At 35.0% G+C, this 17,107-nt stretch overlaps 1 protein-coding gene across 3 annotated transcripts in view; it reads right to left on the bottom strand.

Moving 5' to 3' along the window:
- Window positions 1–17,107, bottom strand: part of PTPN2 (protein tyrosine phosphatase non-receptor type 2) — a gene marked incomplete at its 3' end in the record, with an annotated part of 92,299 nt that overhangs the window by 40,037 nt on the left and 35,155 nt on the right. For all 3 annotated transcript variants that reach the window (XM_084252246.1, XM_084252247.1, XM_084252245.1), the window contains exon 3: window positions 13,902–14,002. In XM_084252246.1, the coding sequence (XP_084108372.1) occupies window positions 13,902–14,002 (101 nt within the window). The remainder of the gene's footprint in view (window positions 1–13,901; window positions 14,003–17,107) is intronic.

Genomic DNA, 17,107 nt, shown 5'->3' with positions numbered 1-17,107 from the left:
ATACCAGAAAAGATTCTGCCCAAAGAGTCAGCTTGGAACACTCTATTGTCACTTCTATCACCTTGTTTTGCAGGCAATGACAGTGTAAGTTTTCAAGCACAACCTATAAGCAAACCAGAGTCTAAATGAAGGCATGAAGATTTAATTGGTCATATTGTAGATGTAAAGGAAATTTCTGTCCCCTTCAGCTTCCAGTGCAGTAAGAGGCCCTCTTTTGTAAAGAGCCTGACAAAAGAGGAAGTTTGTGCCATTACTGTCCAGCCAATTGACCTCCAAGATAACTACAAAAAGATTTTCAGAAAAAGTTTAAATTTTAGAGTACCTGAATCCTATGACACTATTACTCTATAAAATTACAGCATTATAGCCTGACTAGCAGCCATAAAAGGGGCAAGGGTTCATATTAAAATATTGCTGGGGTGTGGAGATAATCAAATCATATGTATTTCTAATGATCTTCTCATTTTCTTAATGGTAGCACAGTGCAGAAGGGGAAATAAGAGGAAAAGGCCAAATCTAATTTAACTAATTTTAAAGGCGCAAAGTTAAAATGAATGAATCCCTTAAAACTGTAACCTAACATTTGAGGGTAACTGTTATTCTCACTCAAACCACCTACTGCTTGATGTGCTTTCAAAACAAAACAGTTTAAAGCTAAAAAGAGCAATAAGAAAAATCTCCAGTAAATGAATGCCTTTTCTTCACCTAAAAAAGGAATGTATCAATTCAACAGTGAAATAATTCCTGAGTGTACATCCATCCATCCATCCATCTACCCGCCCCAAATTCTTTTAGGTAGTTCTAAAGGGGTACAGGAGGCTGTCTCTCAGTTCTTTTACTCACCAGGAATGCCAACTTACATCTGCAAAAATGAAGATTTATACCATGGGATTGGTACATTAACAAAAAATCATCAAACTTAGAAAAAGATAATAGGCAATAAGAAGAGTAAAAACAACTGAGAATTTAATAAATATTTAGCATCTCTAGTTTTTCTTATTTTTGAAATACTGCCTGAGTATGTACTCTTCCAATAAATTAGGTATAAGAGCAAAAGCAGTCTCAGACTTCAAAGAGTTTACAAAGGAGGCTTTTGCCATACTAACACATCAAGTGCCAAAAAATAAAGGGGTAACCATCAGATCTTTGGGAGTAGGTAGGGCTAGAGATTGCTGAGGAGTTTTTAAAATAAGTAGGCTGCTACTACAAGGAGGGAAAGTCAAAGGAGGTGAAATGAGCCCGGTCGATTCCAAGCTGAAGGGCACAACTGGGAAAAGACAAATTGATCAGTAAGGCAGAAGTGGTTATACAGTAGGGAACTTCCAACTGTAGAGCATGACGGGTCCTGAAGGCAGGAAATAATCACCAAACTTCTTTTAGGAGGTAAAATGGTATGACTAGATTTGCTTGTACAAAAATAATTCTGGTGATATTGTTAAAAATGGACTAGAAAGGAGGAGTTGGGAAGTAAATTAAAAAGCTATCCACATTATAGATCAACAAGACAAAAAATAAGTAAAGAAACCAAAGCTCTAAATAAAGACCTAGAGCAATTGGGCTTAACAGACATCTATAGAACACTAAACCCCAAAAAAACGGAGTACACATTTTTCTCAAGCGCACACGGATCATTCTCCAGGATCGATCACATACTGGGGCACAAGACAAACATCAACAGATACACCAAGATTGAAATCATATCAACCATCTTTTCTGACCATGAAGGCATCAAACTAGAAATAAACCATAAAAAGAAGGCAAGGAACTTTCCTACCTCATGGAGATTAAAAACCACACTACTGGAAGACCATTGGACTAATGAGGAGATCAAAGAAGAAATTAAAAAATTTTTTGAATTGAACGACAAGGAGGACACCAATATCCTAAATGTATGGGATGCAGCAAAAGCAGTAATAAGAGGAAAATATATAGCAATAGAAGCTCACATCAAGAAACAAGAAAGAACGCAAAGAAACAACCTAATCTCGAAGCTCAAAGATCTAGAAAAAAGAACAACCAAAAAACCCCAAAACCAGTAGAAGAAAAGAAATAATAAAAACCAAAGCAGAAATAAATGAAATTGAAACTAAAAAAACAATCCAAAAGATCAATGAAACCAAGAGCTGGTTCTTTGAAAAAATCAATAAAATAGACAAACCCCTAGCCAGGCTCACAAAGGAAAAAAGGGAGAAAGCACAAATAAACAGGATCATCAATGAAAGAGGAGAAATCACAACGGACACAGCAGAAATCAAAAGAATAATCAGTAACTACTATGAACAGTTATATGGAAACAAGTTTAACAATCTAGAGGAGATGGACAAATTCCTACAACTCTACAATCACCCAAAGCTAGATAAAGAAGAAATAGAACACCTAAACAGACCAATTACAATTAGCGAAATTGAAATGGTAATCAAAAACCTCCCCAAAAACAAAAGCCCAGGACCTGATGGATTTACAAATGAATTCTACCAAACATTCAGAGACGAATTAGTGCCTATCCTTCACAAACTCTTCCAAAAAATTGAGAAGGAAGGGACAATACCAAACACGTTTTATGAAGCCAACATTACACTAATACCAAAACCGAACAAGGACAACACAAAAAAGGAAAACTACAGGCCAATCTCCCTAATGAACACTGATGCAAAAATCCTCAATAAAATTTTAGCTATCAGAATCCAACAATGTATCCATAAGATAATTCACCACGACCAAGTTGGATTCATTCCAGGGGCACAAGGATGGTTTAACATCCGAAAATCAATCAACGTTATCCAACACATCAACAAAAAGAAATATAAAAACCATATGATAATATCAATAGATGCTGAGAAAGCTTTCGACAAAGTGCAACACCCATTCATGATAAAAGCCCTTGAAATTCTTGGGATACAAGGAACATACCTCAACATCATAAAGGCCATCTATGACAAGCCAACAGCCAGTATCATTCTCAATGGTGAAAAGCTGAAAGCAATTCCATTAAGATCTGGAACAAGACAAGGATGTCCACTCTCACCATTGCTTTTCAATATAATACTGGAAGTCCTAGCCAGGGCAATAAGACAAGAGAAAGACATCCAAGGAATCCAAATAGGAAAAGAAGAAGTCAAACTATCACTATTTGCAGACGATATGATATTATACATAGAGAACCCCAAAAACTCCACAGAAAAGCTAATTCAACTCATCAATCAGTTCAGTAAAGTGGCAGGATACAAAATCAACATGCAAAAGTCAGTAGCCTTCCTATACACAAACAATAAATCTGAAGAAGAAGAAATCAAAAAGACCATCCCTTTTGTTATTGAAACAAAAAAAATCAAATATTTGGGAATAAATCTAACAAAAGAGGTAAAGGACCTATACAAAGAAAACTATAAAACACTGTTAAAAGAAATAGAAGAAGACACAAAGAAATGGAGAGACATCCCCTGCTCATGGATTGGAAGAATAAACATTATTAAAATGGCCATCCTTCCAAAAGCAATATACAGATTCAATGCTATTCCAATCAAAATTTCAATGTCATTCTTCAAAGAAATAGAACAATTATTGATGAAATTCATATGGAATCACAAAAAACCCCGAATAGCCAAAGCTCTCCTGAAAAAAAAAGAAGGGAATGGAGGCATCAGACTCCCAGACTTCAAACTATACTACAAAGCCATAATCATCAAAACTGCATGGTATTGGAACAAGAACAGACATACAGACCAATGGAATCGAATAGAAAATCCAGAAATAGACCCACAGATTTATGGTCAACTAATCTTTGACAAAGGAGCAAAGAATATGCATTGGAGCAAAGAAAGTTTGTTCAATAAATGGTGCTGGGAAAACTGGGTCGCTACATGCAAAAGAATGAAGCTTGACCACCACCTCACACCATACACAAAAATCAACTCAAAATGGATTAAAGAACTAGACATAAGACCTGAAACCATAAAATATATAGAAGGAAATATAGGCGAAACACTACGTGATTTGCACATCAAAGACATCTTTACAGACACATCACCCAAAGCAGTGATAGTGAAGGCAAAGATAAACAGCTGGGAGTACATCAAATTAAAGAGCTTTTGCACAGCAAAAGAGACAATAACAAAAACAAAGAGAAACCCCACCAACTGGGAGAACATTTTTGCACCCAACACTAATGATAAAGGACTGATCACAAAAATCTGCAAAGAGCTGATGAGACTCAACAACAACAAAGAAAATAATCCAGTCAAAAAATGGGCAGAAGAGCTTAAAAGAAACTTCTCTGAAGAGGAAATGCAAATGGCTAACAGGCATATGAAAAAATGTTCAACATCACTTGTCATCAGGGAAATGCAAATCAAAACTACCATGAGATACCATCTTACACCAGTGAGAATGGCACATATTAAAAAAACTAGCAACAACAAATGTTGGCGAGGGTGTGGAGAAAAAGGAACTCTTCTGCACTGTTGGTGGGAGTGCAAACTGGTCCAACCACTGTGGAAAGCTGTGTGGAGATTTCTGGACCTACTAAACATAGAGCTTCCATATGATCCAGCAATTCCACTCCTAGGTATTTACCCAAAGGACACAGAAACATCAATTCCAAAGAACACCTGCACCCCTATGTTTATAGCAGCACTGTTTACAATAGCTAAGCTTTGGAAACAACCCAAATGCCCAAAAATAGATGACTGGATCAAGAAGATGTGGTACATATATACCATGGAATATTACTCAGCATTCAAAAAAGATAAACACATGCAATTTGCTGCAACATGGATGGCGCTGGAAGGGATCATGCTCAGCGAAATAAGCCAAAAAGAAAAAGAAAAATACCGGATGGTCTCACTCATAGCAGGAATCTAGAAAACTTAAATAAGGGACCAGGAAAATGAATAACTATAAGAAAGTGAAAATCAAAATCAACAAAAAACTATGAACCAGAGACACTTTTAGGGGGGCGGGGGCGGAGGGGTGGGATTGGGGTCAGAATGGGGGGCTGCAATTGTATGGGGAATATAACAATAAAATTTATAAAAAAAAAAAAAAAAGCTATCCACATTAATGAAGGTATAATTTAAGAGAGGGCAGGGGGCAGAAGGGGAAGAGGAAGCAGAAGAAAGGAAGAATTCAGATGATGAGCTTTAATTTAAATGAAAACAAAACTGGAAGGATTAAAAAAATGAATTAGGTACAGAACAAGTGGAATTTATGATGTCAGTGGTAACCTGGACAAAAATATCCAATAGACCCCTTGAAAATATGGAATTCAGAAATGAAAAAACTAAAGACAGGCTTCTGAGTTCTCATGACCTAAGTGCACAGGGCTCTGTCACATCATACAGAAACAGTCCAACAGGGACAGAGACTTAAGCATAATCACTAGGGTATTAACCAGGTACTTTCTTTACTGCAATGGGATTTGTAGTGGTTTATGTAACAATTATTACTGTTGTTATTAAAAAGCGGTAACAATACCCACAGTAAGTAATCCACAAGGCCTTACTGTGGTATCAAGCACTATATGAATTCCTTTTAACATCATTCTATAGACAGATAGGCTTGGGGAGTTAACTTATTCAAGGTCGCAGAGCAATCATAAGGCAACAGAGCTAACTGACTAAGAGGATGAAGCATGGAGCCTATGGAGGCCATGTTCCTTTAAATTCTGGCTCTTGTTGACCTTGGTAAAGTCATTTAATGTCCCTGGGTCTCTTTAGATTCTAGCTTTATAGAATAAGGACCATAACAGTATATATCATGGTGGTTTAAATTATACAAAACATATAAAATACACAACAATGCTACAAAATTGCTAGCTGTTTTAATTTTACTTAGCACTAGGATTAAAGTTCATAGTAGCAAGGTTTTTACTGGATCTCTTTTATTGGAACAATGCCTGCCACAAAGTACTCAATATAGCACTGTTGGCTAAATGAATATCCAGTTAAGTAGCAGGACCAGTTTAGCTCACATACTATGAATCCAGAGTCCAGATTTTCTTAAACACAATGGTTGAAAAAAACTGTTCCATGGAGTTCAAGTTCTGAGAGTAAATGACTTAAGGCAGTGGGGATGGGAGGGTGGGGAGAGAAGAAACCTAAATCAGAATCCTAAGAAAAACTTACATTATTAAGGAATATGAAGGGAAAGAAATGAGACTGGGGGGAAAAAAGAGAGGAAGAAAGGGTTGTAGTAAAGGATCTCAGGTAATTATTAATTATTCATTTCTCTTTTTAACATTATACCTTCTTCAAATAGAAAGTACATATTTTAACTCTAATACTGGTTCTATTAAAAACTTCATGAATGCTCATCATAAAAACTTCAAATGTTACAGAAAGGAAGAAAATGGCAAATTCAAGTCTCTATTTTCAATTCCCAGAAATAACCATTGCTATTTTGACAGAACAAAAATAGTAACTGATTACTGGTTTAAATTTATATTCCTTAATTACTAGAAATGTTGGGTATCTTTTCATATGTGAATTATCTGCCTTTATTTTTTTCTTTAAGCTGTGAATTTATGTTCTTTGCCTGTTCTTGTTTTTTTTCCACATTGTTTCTCTTTTTGTTTTTGAATTACAGGAGCTATTTTACATGAAGAAAACAACTAATTTTAGTTCCCTGTAAATTAGAAATAGTTTAATAGCTTATAGTTACATTCATTTGAATATCTTCTTACAATATTAAATTTCTTCTCCTTCAATTACAGGTTATTCTGATATAATTAGGTTTTATATATCTCAAATATTATGACAGCATTGTTCATTAAATCTTTTATTTAATAAATAAAGGGTAGCTAGTGTGGATAAGCCAAAATCATTTCTATTATCTCAGAATGTAAAAAATGTACTGCTAGAATATGGGTATATCCAATGTGCCAAGAAGCAATCAGGCTGAAAGTCAAAGGGAATCCATCAAGCTCTCTGGTCTCCTTGCCAGTCTTTTGGGCATCTGGTCTCAAACCAGAATAAACACCTTCGCGCTGCCGTGAGGGAAGGACAGAAACATCCAGGGTTCTCTGTACTCTCTGGAAATGTATGCCACAATATGGGGGAAGAGAAGAGCTTTCAAAGGGCCTCTAGAGAGGTTTAGCAAGATGGAGGCTGAGTGAAGACTCAGGACTTGCCCCCTTCAGATACTAAATTGATGTCAAACAAAGCTTAACTCCTCCTGAGGGAACAACAGATGACCACAGCTCACAATAGGAACATCACCAGCAGAAAGTAGTAGGAAAAACTTTCAATGACTTTGTTTAGAGTGATGATGGGGCAATACAATCTGTAAGAGGAAGGAATGGCTACTGTTCAGAGCCCCCTATAACTTCTGACTAGTGCTTATGCCAGTACTGGGGCTCCTGATACCTAGTACTACACTGGATAAGGGGGTGTGCAAGTAGGCACTCAGGACAGATGATGCACTGTTCCAGAGCTGCAGGGGTGGGGCCACAGAGTTAGAACATTGGTTTGAGTCTGATGCTTGCAATATATTCAATTCAGCTGTAGCCTGAACTGGCGAGAGCACAGGGGTATCCTTACAGAAAAGGCTGTTACTTTTAAGTACAGCTGAGATACCCAAAGCACCTGCCACCCCCAAAGAAGATCCAACAAACTAGTGCTCAAACACCTACCAATAACAGAAGCAAACTCCCCAAAATAAGGCTCTGTGCTAGAAAAGTGAACTATTCCCTGTCCTGTGACACTGTGTCAACTACAACCCCCGCTTAGCACTGCATCTAGTGTTCAAAAATAGCCTAGAGTGGAAACTGACACTAATAAGACCAGGAGCTGGCCCAGAGGAGATCACTGTGGTTTCCTACACAACTCTGGCACCTTCAACACAGTAGGAATTTTGAATTCTGAATTTATTGGAGGTGATCCACTAGTACCTTACTGTCACTTTCTTCTTTCACACCTACTCTCCTTCACAGGTACTAGTCCACAGATTACTTCAACAGGTATAAAGACAACATTCTGAAAACTATCCTTACTGAAATCCGTAAGAAGTTAAAAATGAGATGAAAACTTATCACAAGTGCAAGAACCAAAAAAACTTGAAAGGAGCCCCAATTCAGCAGAGTTGTGAGGCATGACAAAAGGGTGGGTTTAGGGCAACAGTTCTGGCAAGGCTAATGGAACTAAAAAAAAAAAAAAAAAAAAAGCCAGAGACTGTAAAATGCCAACATAATACAGGAAAATATGAGGTAGCTAGAATCAGAAATAATGGGGCCAAGGAACACTACAGCTGATTTTAAAAACAGAACTGAGGGCTTCAATAACAGATAAACAGAAGCCATGGAGAGAATTAACGAGCTTAAACATGCAATTTTGGAGAACACACAAATTGAACAACACAGAGAATAAACACCTTCAAAAATGAAATTAGTGTAAGAGTCTTCTGGGACAACTTAAAAAGAGTTAACATCTATATCATGGGGTAGCAAAAAGAGAAGAGAAAGGCATATAAAATTTAAAGAAAATAATCCCTAAAAACCATCTTAATCTGGGAAACAAACAAGACATTGTGATCCAAAAGGCCCGAAATAATTGTCAGACAGATACACACCAAGACACTATGATAAACTTATTAAGAACTTATGACAGAGTATTAAAAACATCAAGAGAAAAAAGGTATAACCTATGAAGAAATACCAATTGAACAATCAGCAGACTTTTCAGTAGAAACATTGTAAGCAAGGAGGGAGTGGGAAAGGAGAATTTTAAAGTACTTAAAAAAAAAAGGACTACTAGCCCAGAATCCTTTACCGAGCAACATTAACATTCAAGACAGAAGGAAGAATAAGGAGCTTTACTGAAAAGCAAAACTTAAAATTCACACCAAATTGCACATGTAAGACATTCTAAAGGGATTATTATAAATATATATAAATTATTATAAATATTCTAAAGGGAGTATTATACAATGAATACTGAGGGAACAGATATCTATAATCACAAAACATGGAGGCAGAGGAGGAAAGTAGCAACGTGGGCCATCAGAGACCAGACTGACAATACACCACACAAATAGCCCATGATATACTAACCTCAGGTGAACCCTCAAAACAAAAAATAGAAGTGACATATAAGACAACGGAAATGGAACTTAAAGAAAATATAACAGGAAGCCCTCAAAAAATAACAAGACAAACCAAATAGCAATGAGCACTTATGTCTCATAATCACCTTAAATATAAATGGCCTGAACACACCAATCAAAAGATGCAGACTACCTGAATTAATCTGAAAACAAAGTCCAACATTCTGCTGTTTACAAGAAACTCACCTTACCAATAAAGACAAATACAGAGAGTTAAAGCTTGGAATACAGTTAGACAGAAAAATGGCAACCAAAAAAAAAGGAAATCAGAAACAGCTATACTTATATCTAATAAAACAGACTTCCAATTAAGAAAGGTAATGAGATAGAGAAGGGACGCTGTATTATGATTAAGATTGTAATAAAGTAAGGGACACTTATAAATATATATGCACCAAATGATAGAGTACCTAGATACATAAGGCAATAACGATTTAACAGAGATGCTGGTAACAACATTTAATACTAGGTGACTTTAATACCCCACTTAAAAATGTGGACAGATCAACAAGACAAAGCAGAGGTTTAAATAGCTCTAATAAGGAAATAATAGTTTTAAATAAGGAATTAGACCAAATAGTTCTACCCTAAAACCACTACTTACACACTTTTCTCCAGTGAATATGAAACATTTTCAAGAATAGACCATATCTGGTACACAAGTCAACTGTCAATAAAATTACAAAGATCAAAATTGTACTTAATACTTTCTCTGACCATAATACCATAAAAATAGAAATCAACTATAAAGAAAAAAGAAGAAACTATGAGTGCATGGAGACTAAACAACACATTACTCACTAGCAGTTGGGTAACAGGAATGAAAAAATCCTTGAGATGAACAATAAATGATGATACAAACCACCAAAATCTATGGGATGCAGCAAAAGTGGTATTAAGAGGGAAGAGAATTGCAATACAGGCCCACAGTAAGAAGAAAAATCCCAAATAAACTAACATTACACCTAAAGCAACCTGAAAAGGAGAAACAAATACCCAAATTAGTAAAAGGAAATAACAAAAAGAAGAGATAACTGAAATAGAGATCAAAAAGACTATACCCAAAAAAAGGTCACTGCAATCAAGAGCTGATTCTTTGAGAAGATAAAAAAGGCAAATCTCTAGTTAGGTTAAATAAATGAGAAAGAAATATTAATAAACAGAATCACAATCACACGAAAAAGAAACCACCACAGATAGGGCAAAAATACATAATGCAAAATGATTATAGAAATTACTATGAACAACTACATGCCAATCAATTTGACAGTCTTTAAGAAATAGATAAATTTCTACATTAATATAGTCTACCAATATTACTAACCCAGGCAGAAAAAGATGAAATGAATAAGCTGATAATAAGCATGGAAACGGAAACAGTGAAAAAAAAATCTCCCCCCCACCCCAAAAAAAAAATCCAGGACCAGATGCCATAACATAAATTTTATCAAACTTTTAAAGAAAAACTAATGCTCATCTTGCTCAACTTGTTTTTAAAAATGCAAGAAGGCATACCCAAATATGTTTTATGATGCTAACATTGCCTTAATAGCAAAAACAGGCAAAGACAGTACAAGATAACATAACACATCATATCAATAAGATAAAAAAATCAAGTGATAATATAAATAAGATGCAGAGAAAGCATTTGATAAGATTCAGTACACATTTATGATAACGCGAAACAAGATGGGGATAGAAAGAACCTATACCTCAAAATAATAAAGGTGACAAATCACAAACCTACAGCCAATATAATACTAAATAGTGACAAAGTGAAAGCTATTCCTTTAAGATCAGGATCAAGACAAGGATGCCCAATGTCAGCACTTCTGTTTAATTTAGTACTAAAGGTTGGCCAAAGCTATCAGGCAAATAAGGAAATAAAGGGAATCCAAGTTGGAAGATAAGTGAAACTATCACTACACACAGATGACATTATATATAGAAAATCCTGAAGATTCCAAGTTATTGAAATAATAAATGCATAGAGCAGTGGCAAGTTACTGGCATGTTGGCAAAACCAACATGCAAAAATCCATAGCCTTTTTATATACCAACAACAAAAAAGAAAATAACTATAATTGCTTCAAACAGAATGACATACCTCCACATCAACCTAAAAAGTAGGTAACAGGCCTAAACAATTAAAACTACAAGATGTTATTTAAGGATTTAGATAACAACACAAGGAGATGGAAGATAGCCAATGTTCATCAATGGACTCAATATGAACAAAATGACTATCTTGCCTAAAATGACACACAAATTTAACATAATCCCCTTCAAAATTCCAGCTATATTTTTCAAAGAAACTTAATGAAAAAAGATTGAAATTTATATGTAATCACAAAAGGCCTCAAACTGCAAAGAGAAATGGAGGTATCAAGTTACCTCACTTCAAACTTTACTATAAAGCAACAGTATTAAAAACAATATGGCACTGACACAAAAACAGACACATGGATCAATGGAATAGAATCAGAAGTTCAGAAATAAATCTACATGCATATCAGTACCTAATCTATGAAAAACGCAGCTATGACCATAACATGGTAGACAGATGGTCTCTTCAATAAATGGTGTTGGTAAAATTAAAAAGTTATGCATAAGAGAGTAAAGCGGATTACCCACTTGGGTATATATTCCACAGAATATGAAACCATTTACAGAAAAACCTGTATGTTTCACAATGTTCACAGCAGCAGTATTTACAATAGTTAGGACATGTCAGCAGCCTAGATGTCCACTGATGGACAATTTGACCAAGATTACATAGCTATAAACAAGGATGCAAGCAGCTGTTTTCAACAAAATGGAGGGAATTTGAGAGAATTATGTACTGCAAAATGATAAAAACAAAGACTGAACATTTATAAAGCAAAAAATTGATAAGGTAAAAATACTTTTAAAACCTAGTGGACATCAGTAAGTATACTGAAGGCTCTGAGGCTAAGAGAGAGAGAGTTGGGAAAGGAACAAGGAGATATAAGGGATAATGATGGGAGGCAAAGGGGAATGAAGTTTAAAAATGAAAATTGGAATGTTGAGGATAATAACACTCAAGTTTCCCACTGTCAGAGAACAGAGTTTATAAATGTAGAAGGGTGAAAGCTGTAGTAATAGATTTGAATGTAGCATATCAAGTGTGGTTCATACGGTTCACCATATAAGTAGATAAATCTAGAAGTAAATATTATGTGAAGGGGGGGCTCTAATTATGATACAGCTTATGTGACGAGAAATGGGAGAAATTACGAATTAACAGTTTGCATCAAATATAAGGCAAGGAAGATAATCTGTCTAACTGCTTGAAGCCATCACATTTATAATTTTTTTTTCTTCACTGAATATAACATTAAAAATAACCTTAAATTTTGTTTAATATACACAAAGCTGTTCAAAACACTAAGGTGTCTACTATTCATTACATAATCGGAAAAAAATGAAATAGCATTTCATTTCCAAAAGAGGTCAAGACGTACTTTTATCTATGTTTTAAAGCAGATCATTCAGTAAAATAAGGTCATTATTCCAGAACCAGCTTTAAGAGGGACTGATTCGTCTTCTAAAACGATAAACTGAGCCAAAGTGAAGAGGCTGATGATCTCACAAGCTCATACAGGAGAACGTTCAGTAGTAGGATAATTCAGTAGTGGGCTATAACTACTAACTAGATCCAAGAATCTAATATTTCACTTGTGTCACAAATATGCATGGTCCATTCCCCTGTCACCTGTGGAAATCAAATGAACTTCCCAGTACAAAAGGAAATTCTGCAGAGTTTACTCTGAGAGCTGTCAGTAAACATCATGGCCAAGCCAAGACAGAACTCCCTTCTGAACAAAAGCCTTAACAAAGGTTTACCAGCTAAACCACACCCACCCCTTCTCTCCTCTATAGCCTCTGTCTTATAGCTACTATACCCAACTGGCATCAATCAGTGGAGGAGAGGAAAGATTATGTTTGTATGACAGTGAAGTAAAGATGGTTTTGAAACAAATGTTGAGAGATGAGAAGAATGCAGATCCTGCCTAAGACTACCACCCTAGTAAATGTGGATACGACCAGGACAGTTTAGGGGGTAAAAAGTACCTTAGCAGAGAACTGGTATTCATTAAGAAAAGAGAGAGAAAATGATTTGTGAAGAAAGGGAGTTTATATCACAAATTAAAGCAAAGCATGTATGTCTATTTTTACATTCCCTATTGCCTAGTTAAATCCTACTTATGCCTTAAGAGTCAATTTAGCAGTCATGCCGTAAGAGTTTTCCCTGTTCTTTACATCCCCCAAATCTTGACTTAGTACTGTACTAAAAGGTGTCACCATAGCATTTATATTGTCTTGTACTGATAGTATATATTGCCTTCTGTTAGAATTCCTTTTTTTGAGGTATAATTCACACCATAAAATTCAAACTTTTGAGGTGTATACTTTAACGTTTTTTAATATATTTACAAAGATGAGGAATCATCACCAATATTTAATTGCAGAACGTTTTAATCACTCCCCCAAAAAACCCCATACCTGTTAGCAGTCATTCTCCATTCACCCTTCCTTCCAGTCCATGACAACCACAGATCTACTTTCTGTTTTTATGGATTTCCCTATTTTGGACATTTTATATAAATAGAACAATACAATGTGTAGTCTTCTGAATCTAGCGTCTTTCACTTAGCTTAACTTTTCAAGAAGTATCCACATTATAACATGGCTAAATAAAATTCCACTGTATTTGAACAAACAAATAAAGCAAACCAACCACATTAAGCTGCACTGTCAGGCACTGACATCACACTACTTGCCTGTGTTAAGATGTAACTCCTTCGCGCCTCTTCTATGTCAACTAAACTGGCATTTATATAATCATTTTCAGCGTTTTGCAGTTTAACACGACTGTGATCATCTGAAATAGAGAATGATAAACTGTAACTGTCATTCAGACTTACTCCTAAAAATTTAATATTAATACGGTAGGTATAAAATTATAGATAAAAGCAAAACAAAAAATAAGCACAGAAGAGTTGAGTTAAATCCTAAATTAGTCCCTCATTTTTGTAATATTAAGTAAAGAAATATAATTCATAAGGGCTTTTTTGTTTTGTTTTTTTTTTTCAGATTAGCTATTGTAATTTGAAAAATTGGCAAAGAGTAAAACACAGTAAATAAAAGGAATAAAACTAACCTTTCTAAAAATAAAAGGATCATTTAGTTTTTGGTGCCGAAGAACTGATAAGTCTATCTCAAATAAATGAGACTAGATTTCCACAGTAACTATATTTTACCCTCTTTACCTCAGCAGACATGCATTCAAATATATTTAAATAAATTTTTAGCATTTACTGTGTATTTAAAAATATTTAAAAAATTTAAGGATAGCTGGAATATTCCAATTCTTTAAAAGACAACTAAAGATGCTTTCATTACTTAGATTGCATTATAGTTTTTAAAAGTAAAATCTCATAGACTTAGAATTTATGTTAATTTAATGTGGGGTACAAAACTTTACCTTTGCCATTTTTTCTTAAAGGTTCAGCACAGAACTTTATTATTCAAAAAGTGGTTCTGGAATTATAGCACTGCTTCAAATTCATTTTACCTTAACTTCTTATTGTATTAGAACAAAACAAGAGAATAGTTTTAAATACACCTTATAGCGTTTTGATGGGAAGAGAAAGAAGCATTACACAGGAAAGTACTTGTATAAAAACAACAGAATTAACATTAGTGCAGAATCCTAAGTATACAACTATCAGAATTAAAAATTAAGAACACTTTGTATTGATTAGTCTTTTTCCTGGTCTCTTATTTAGGTTTTCTAAATTCCTGCTATGAGTGAGACCATCCGGTATTTTTCTTTTTCTTTCTGACTTATTTCACTGAGCATGATCCCTTCTAGCTCCATCCATGTTGCTGCAAACTGCGTGTGGTTATCTTTTTTGATTGCTGAGTAATATTCCATTGTGTATATGAACCACATCTTCTTGATCCAGTCATCTATTTTTGGGTATTTGGATTGCTTCCATACTTTGCTATTGTAAATAGTGCTGCTATAAACATAGGGGTGCAGGTGCCCTTTGGAATTAATGTTTCTGTGTCATTTGGGTAAATACCTAGGAGTGGAATTGCTGGATCATATGGAAGCTCTGTGTTTAGTAGTTCAAGAAATCTCCACACAGCTCTCCATAGTGGTTGGACCAGTTTGCACTCCCACCAGCAGTGCAGGAGAGTTCCTTTTTCTCCACAACCTCACCACTAATCAATACAAAGTAAAAGTCAAAATCAACAAGCAACTATAAACCAGAGACACACTGGGGAGGGGGAGGTATGGAGGGAGAGGCATGGAAAGGAAGGACTAGAGTCAAAATAAGGGGGTGGGGGGTGTACAATTGTATGGGGAATATAACCAAAATGAAAATGCATACTTTGTGCAAAGATGAAAAAAGATGTAAGAATTATATAAAATAAAATATTTAAATTAAAAAAAAAATTTAAAAAAAGAATTTAATGGATAATTTTTAATAAACCTTTCTTGATTCATAAAAAAAATTAAGAACACATTTGATGTTTAATTCCAGAGCATATGTTTGATTACAAGCTGCTCCCATCAAGGAAAATCTATACTAAATATTCATTTCTCCTCACTTTTAAACTAAAAACTGGGGAGAAAATAAAGTTTACATTAACTCTATATGAAAGAAAATGTTAAAGGGCTTTAGTTTCACACTTCGGTTTATCTGAGATTTTTCTGCTGGACCACACCCAAGACCTCTGTAAATATTACATGTCATTTGCCAAAAGGAAAAACTAAGATCTTGTTATAGTAAATCAGTTATACTAGTGTTCTCGGAAAGATGATGTCAGCAAGCATTTTTTTTAAACAGTCACTTTTTTTTTTTTAACAGCTTAATCACCCTTTAACTGTTGTATGAGACAGTATAAAAAGGTCAGCTACCTAATTTACAAAATAAGACCATTGATCTCCTAGATAATACAAATCAGGAAAATGATAAATGCTTTTAGAACGCTACACAATCCCTAAAGTTCAAGTTCCAATAAAATAATACCAAATGGATGTATTTCCTTAGGTTCATCATATCTGCTGCACAACTGAAACAGTAATTTGGCCAGCACAAAGTAGGAATCCATAAAGACTGTGACGGTCCCTCTAGAGTGCCATTTCAGATCCATCCACAGCTATGGAGGTTCTGCAGTTTGTTTTAAAAACAGTATCTGACATCCTACCTTTAGGGCACTGAACTATAATTCATAACGTTTAGCCTCCAATTTTAATAAGAACACCAGGTGTCACTCCAACACATTAAAAAACACCAGACTGCACATGGATTAAGTATAGATCCATTAATGCCTCAAGCTGTGGCTTCTGAGCAACACAGAACAGGGCACTACTACAAAAGCACCAGGAGTCCAACAGGACCTGGCCCCAGGCAGTAGCCCTGCTTCCCACTGTCCTTTACTTAAACCAGTCAGTAAAAGCAAAGGAACACTGAATTTTCTCAGGAAAAAAAAATTTTTTTTTTAAATTTTGCTAGCTAGTAAGGCTAAAATATGGAGGTAGTTCAGTGCCAGGTTTTGGCACAAAAAATAAAACAAAACAAAACAAAAACCACAAAACCCCAAAAATTTAAAAGGAGCTACTGTTTGGGAAAGTATAGTTATTTAGAACTGGCTACAAATGTTGACTGAATTTGTATTTTCCCCTAAGGACTTATAAAAAACAAAACTCTCAAACCTACATTACCAGATACTCAGATCTTCTATTAAGATTATATTAATTAAACTTCCCTCTACCTCTCCTCAAACAGTATGCTGAGTAAATCACTTTTTGATTCAGAAGAGAATCTGCGCAGAAAAAAAACATTTCCTGAGTTAAATAAAACATACCACTTTAAAACTATCTACAAACATAATGTACACATTTCAAGAAGTGAAACTATTAAAGACAATTTATGAGAAATTGTGACATTGTGATTTATATTCTCTCGCAATA

This window comes from Talpa europaea (genome assembly GCF_964194135.1).
Source record: "Talpa europaea genome assembly, chromosome: 13".
NCBI lineage: Eukaryota > Metazoa > Chordata > Mammalia > Eulipotyphla > Talpidae > Talpa > Talpa europaea.
Note: the sequence above shows the minus strand (reverse complement) of the source record. Positions and strands in the feature narration are given on the sequence as shown.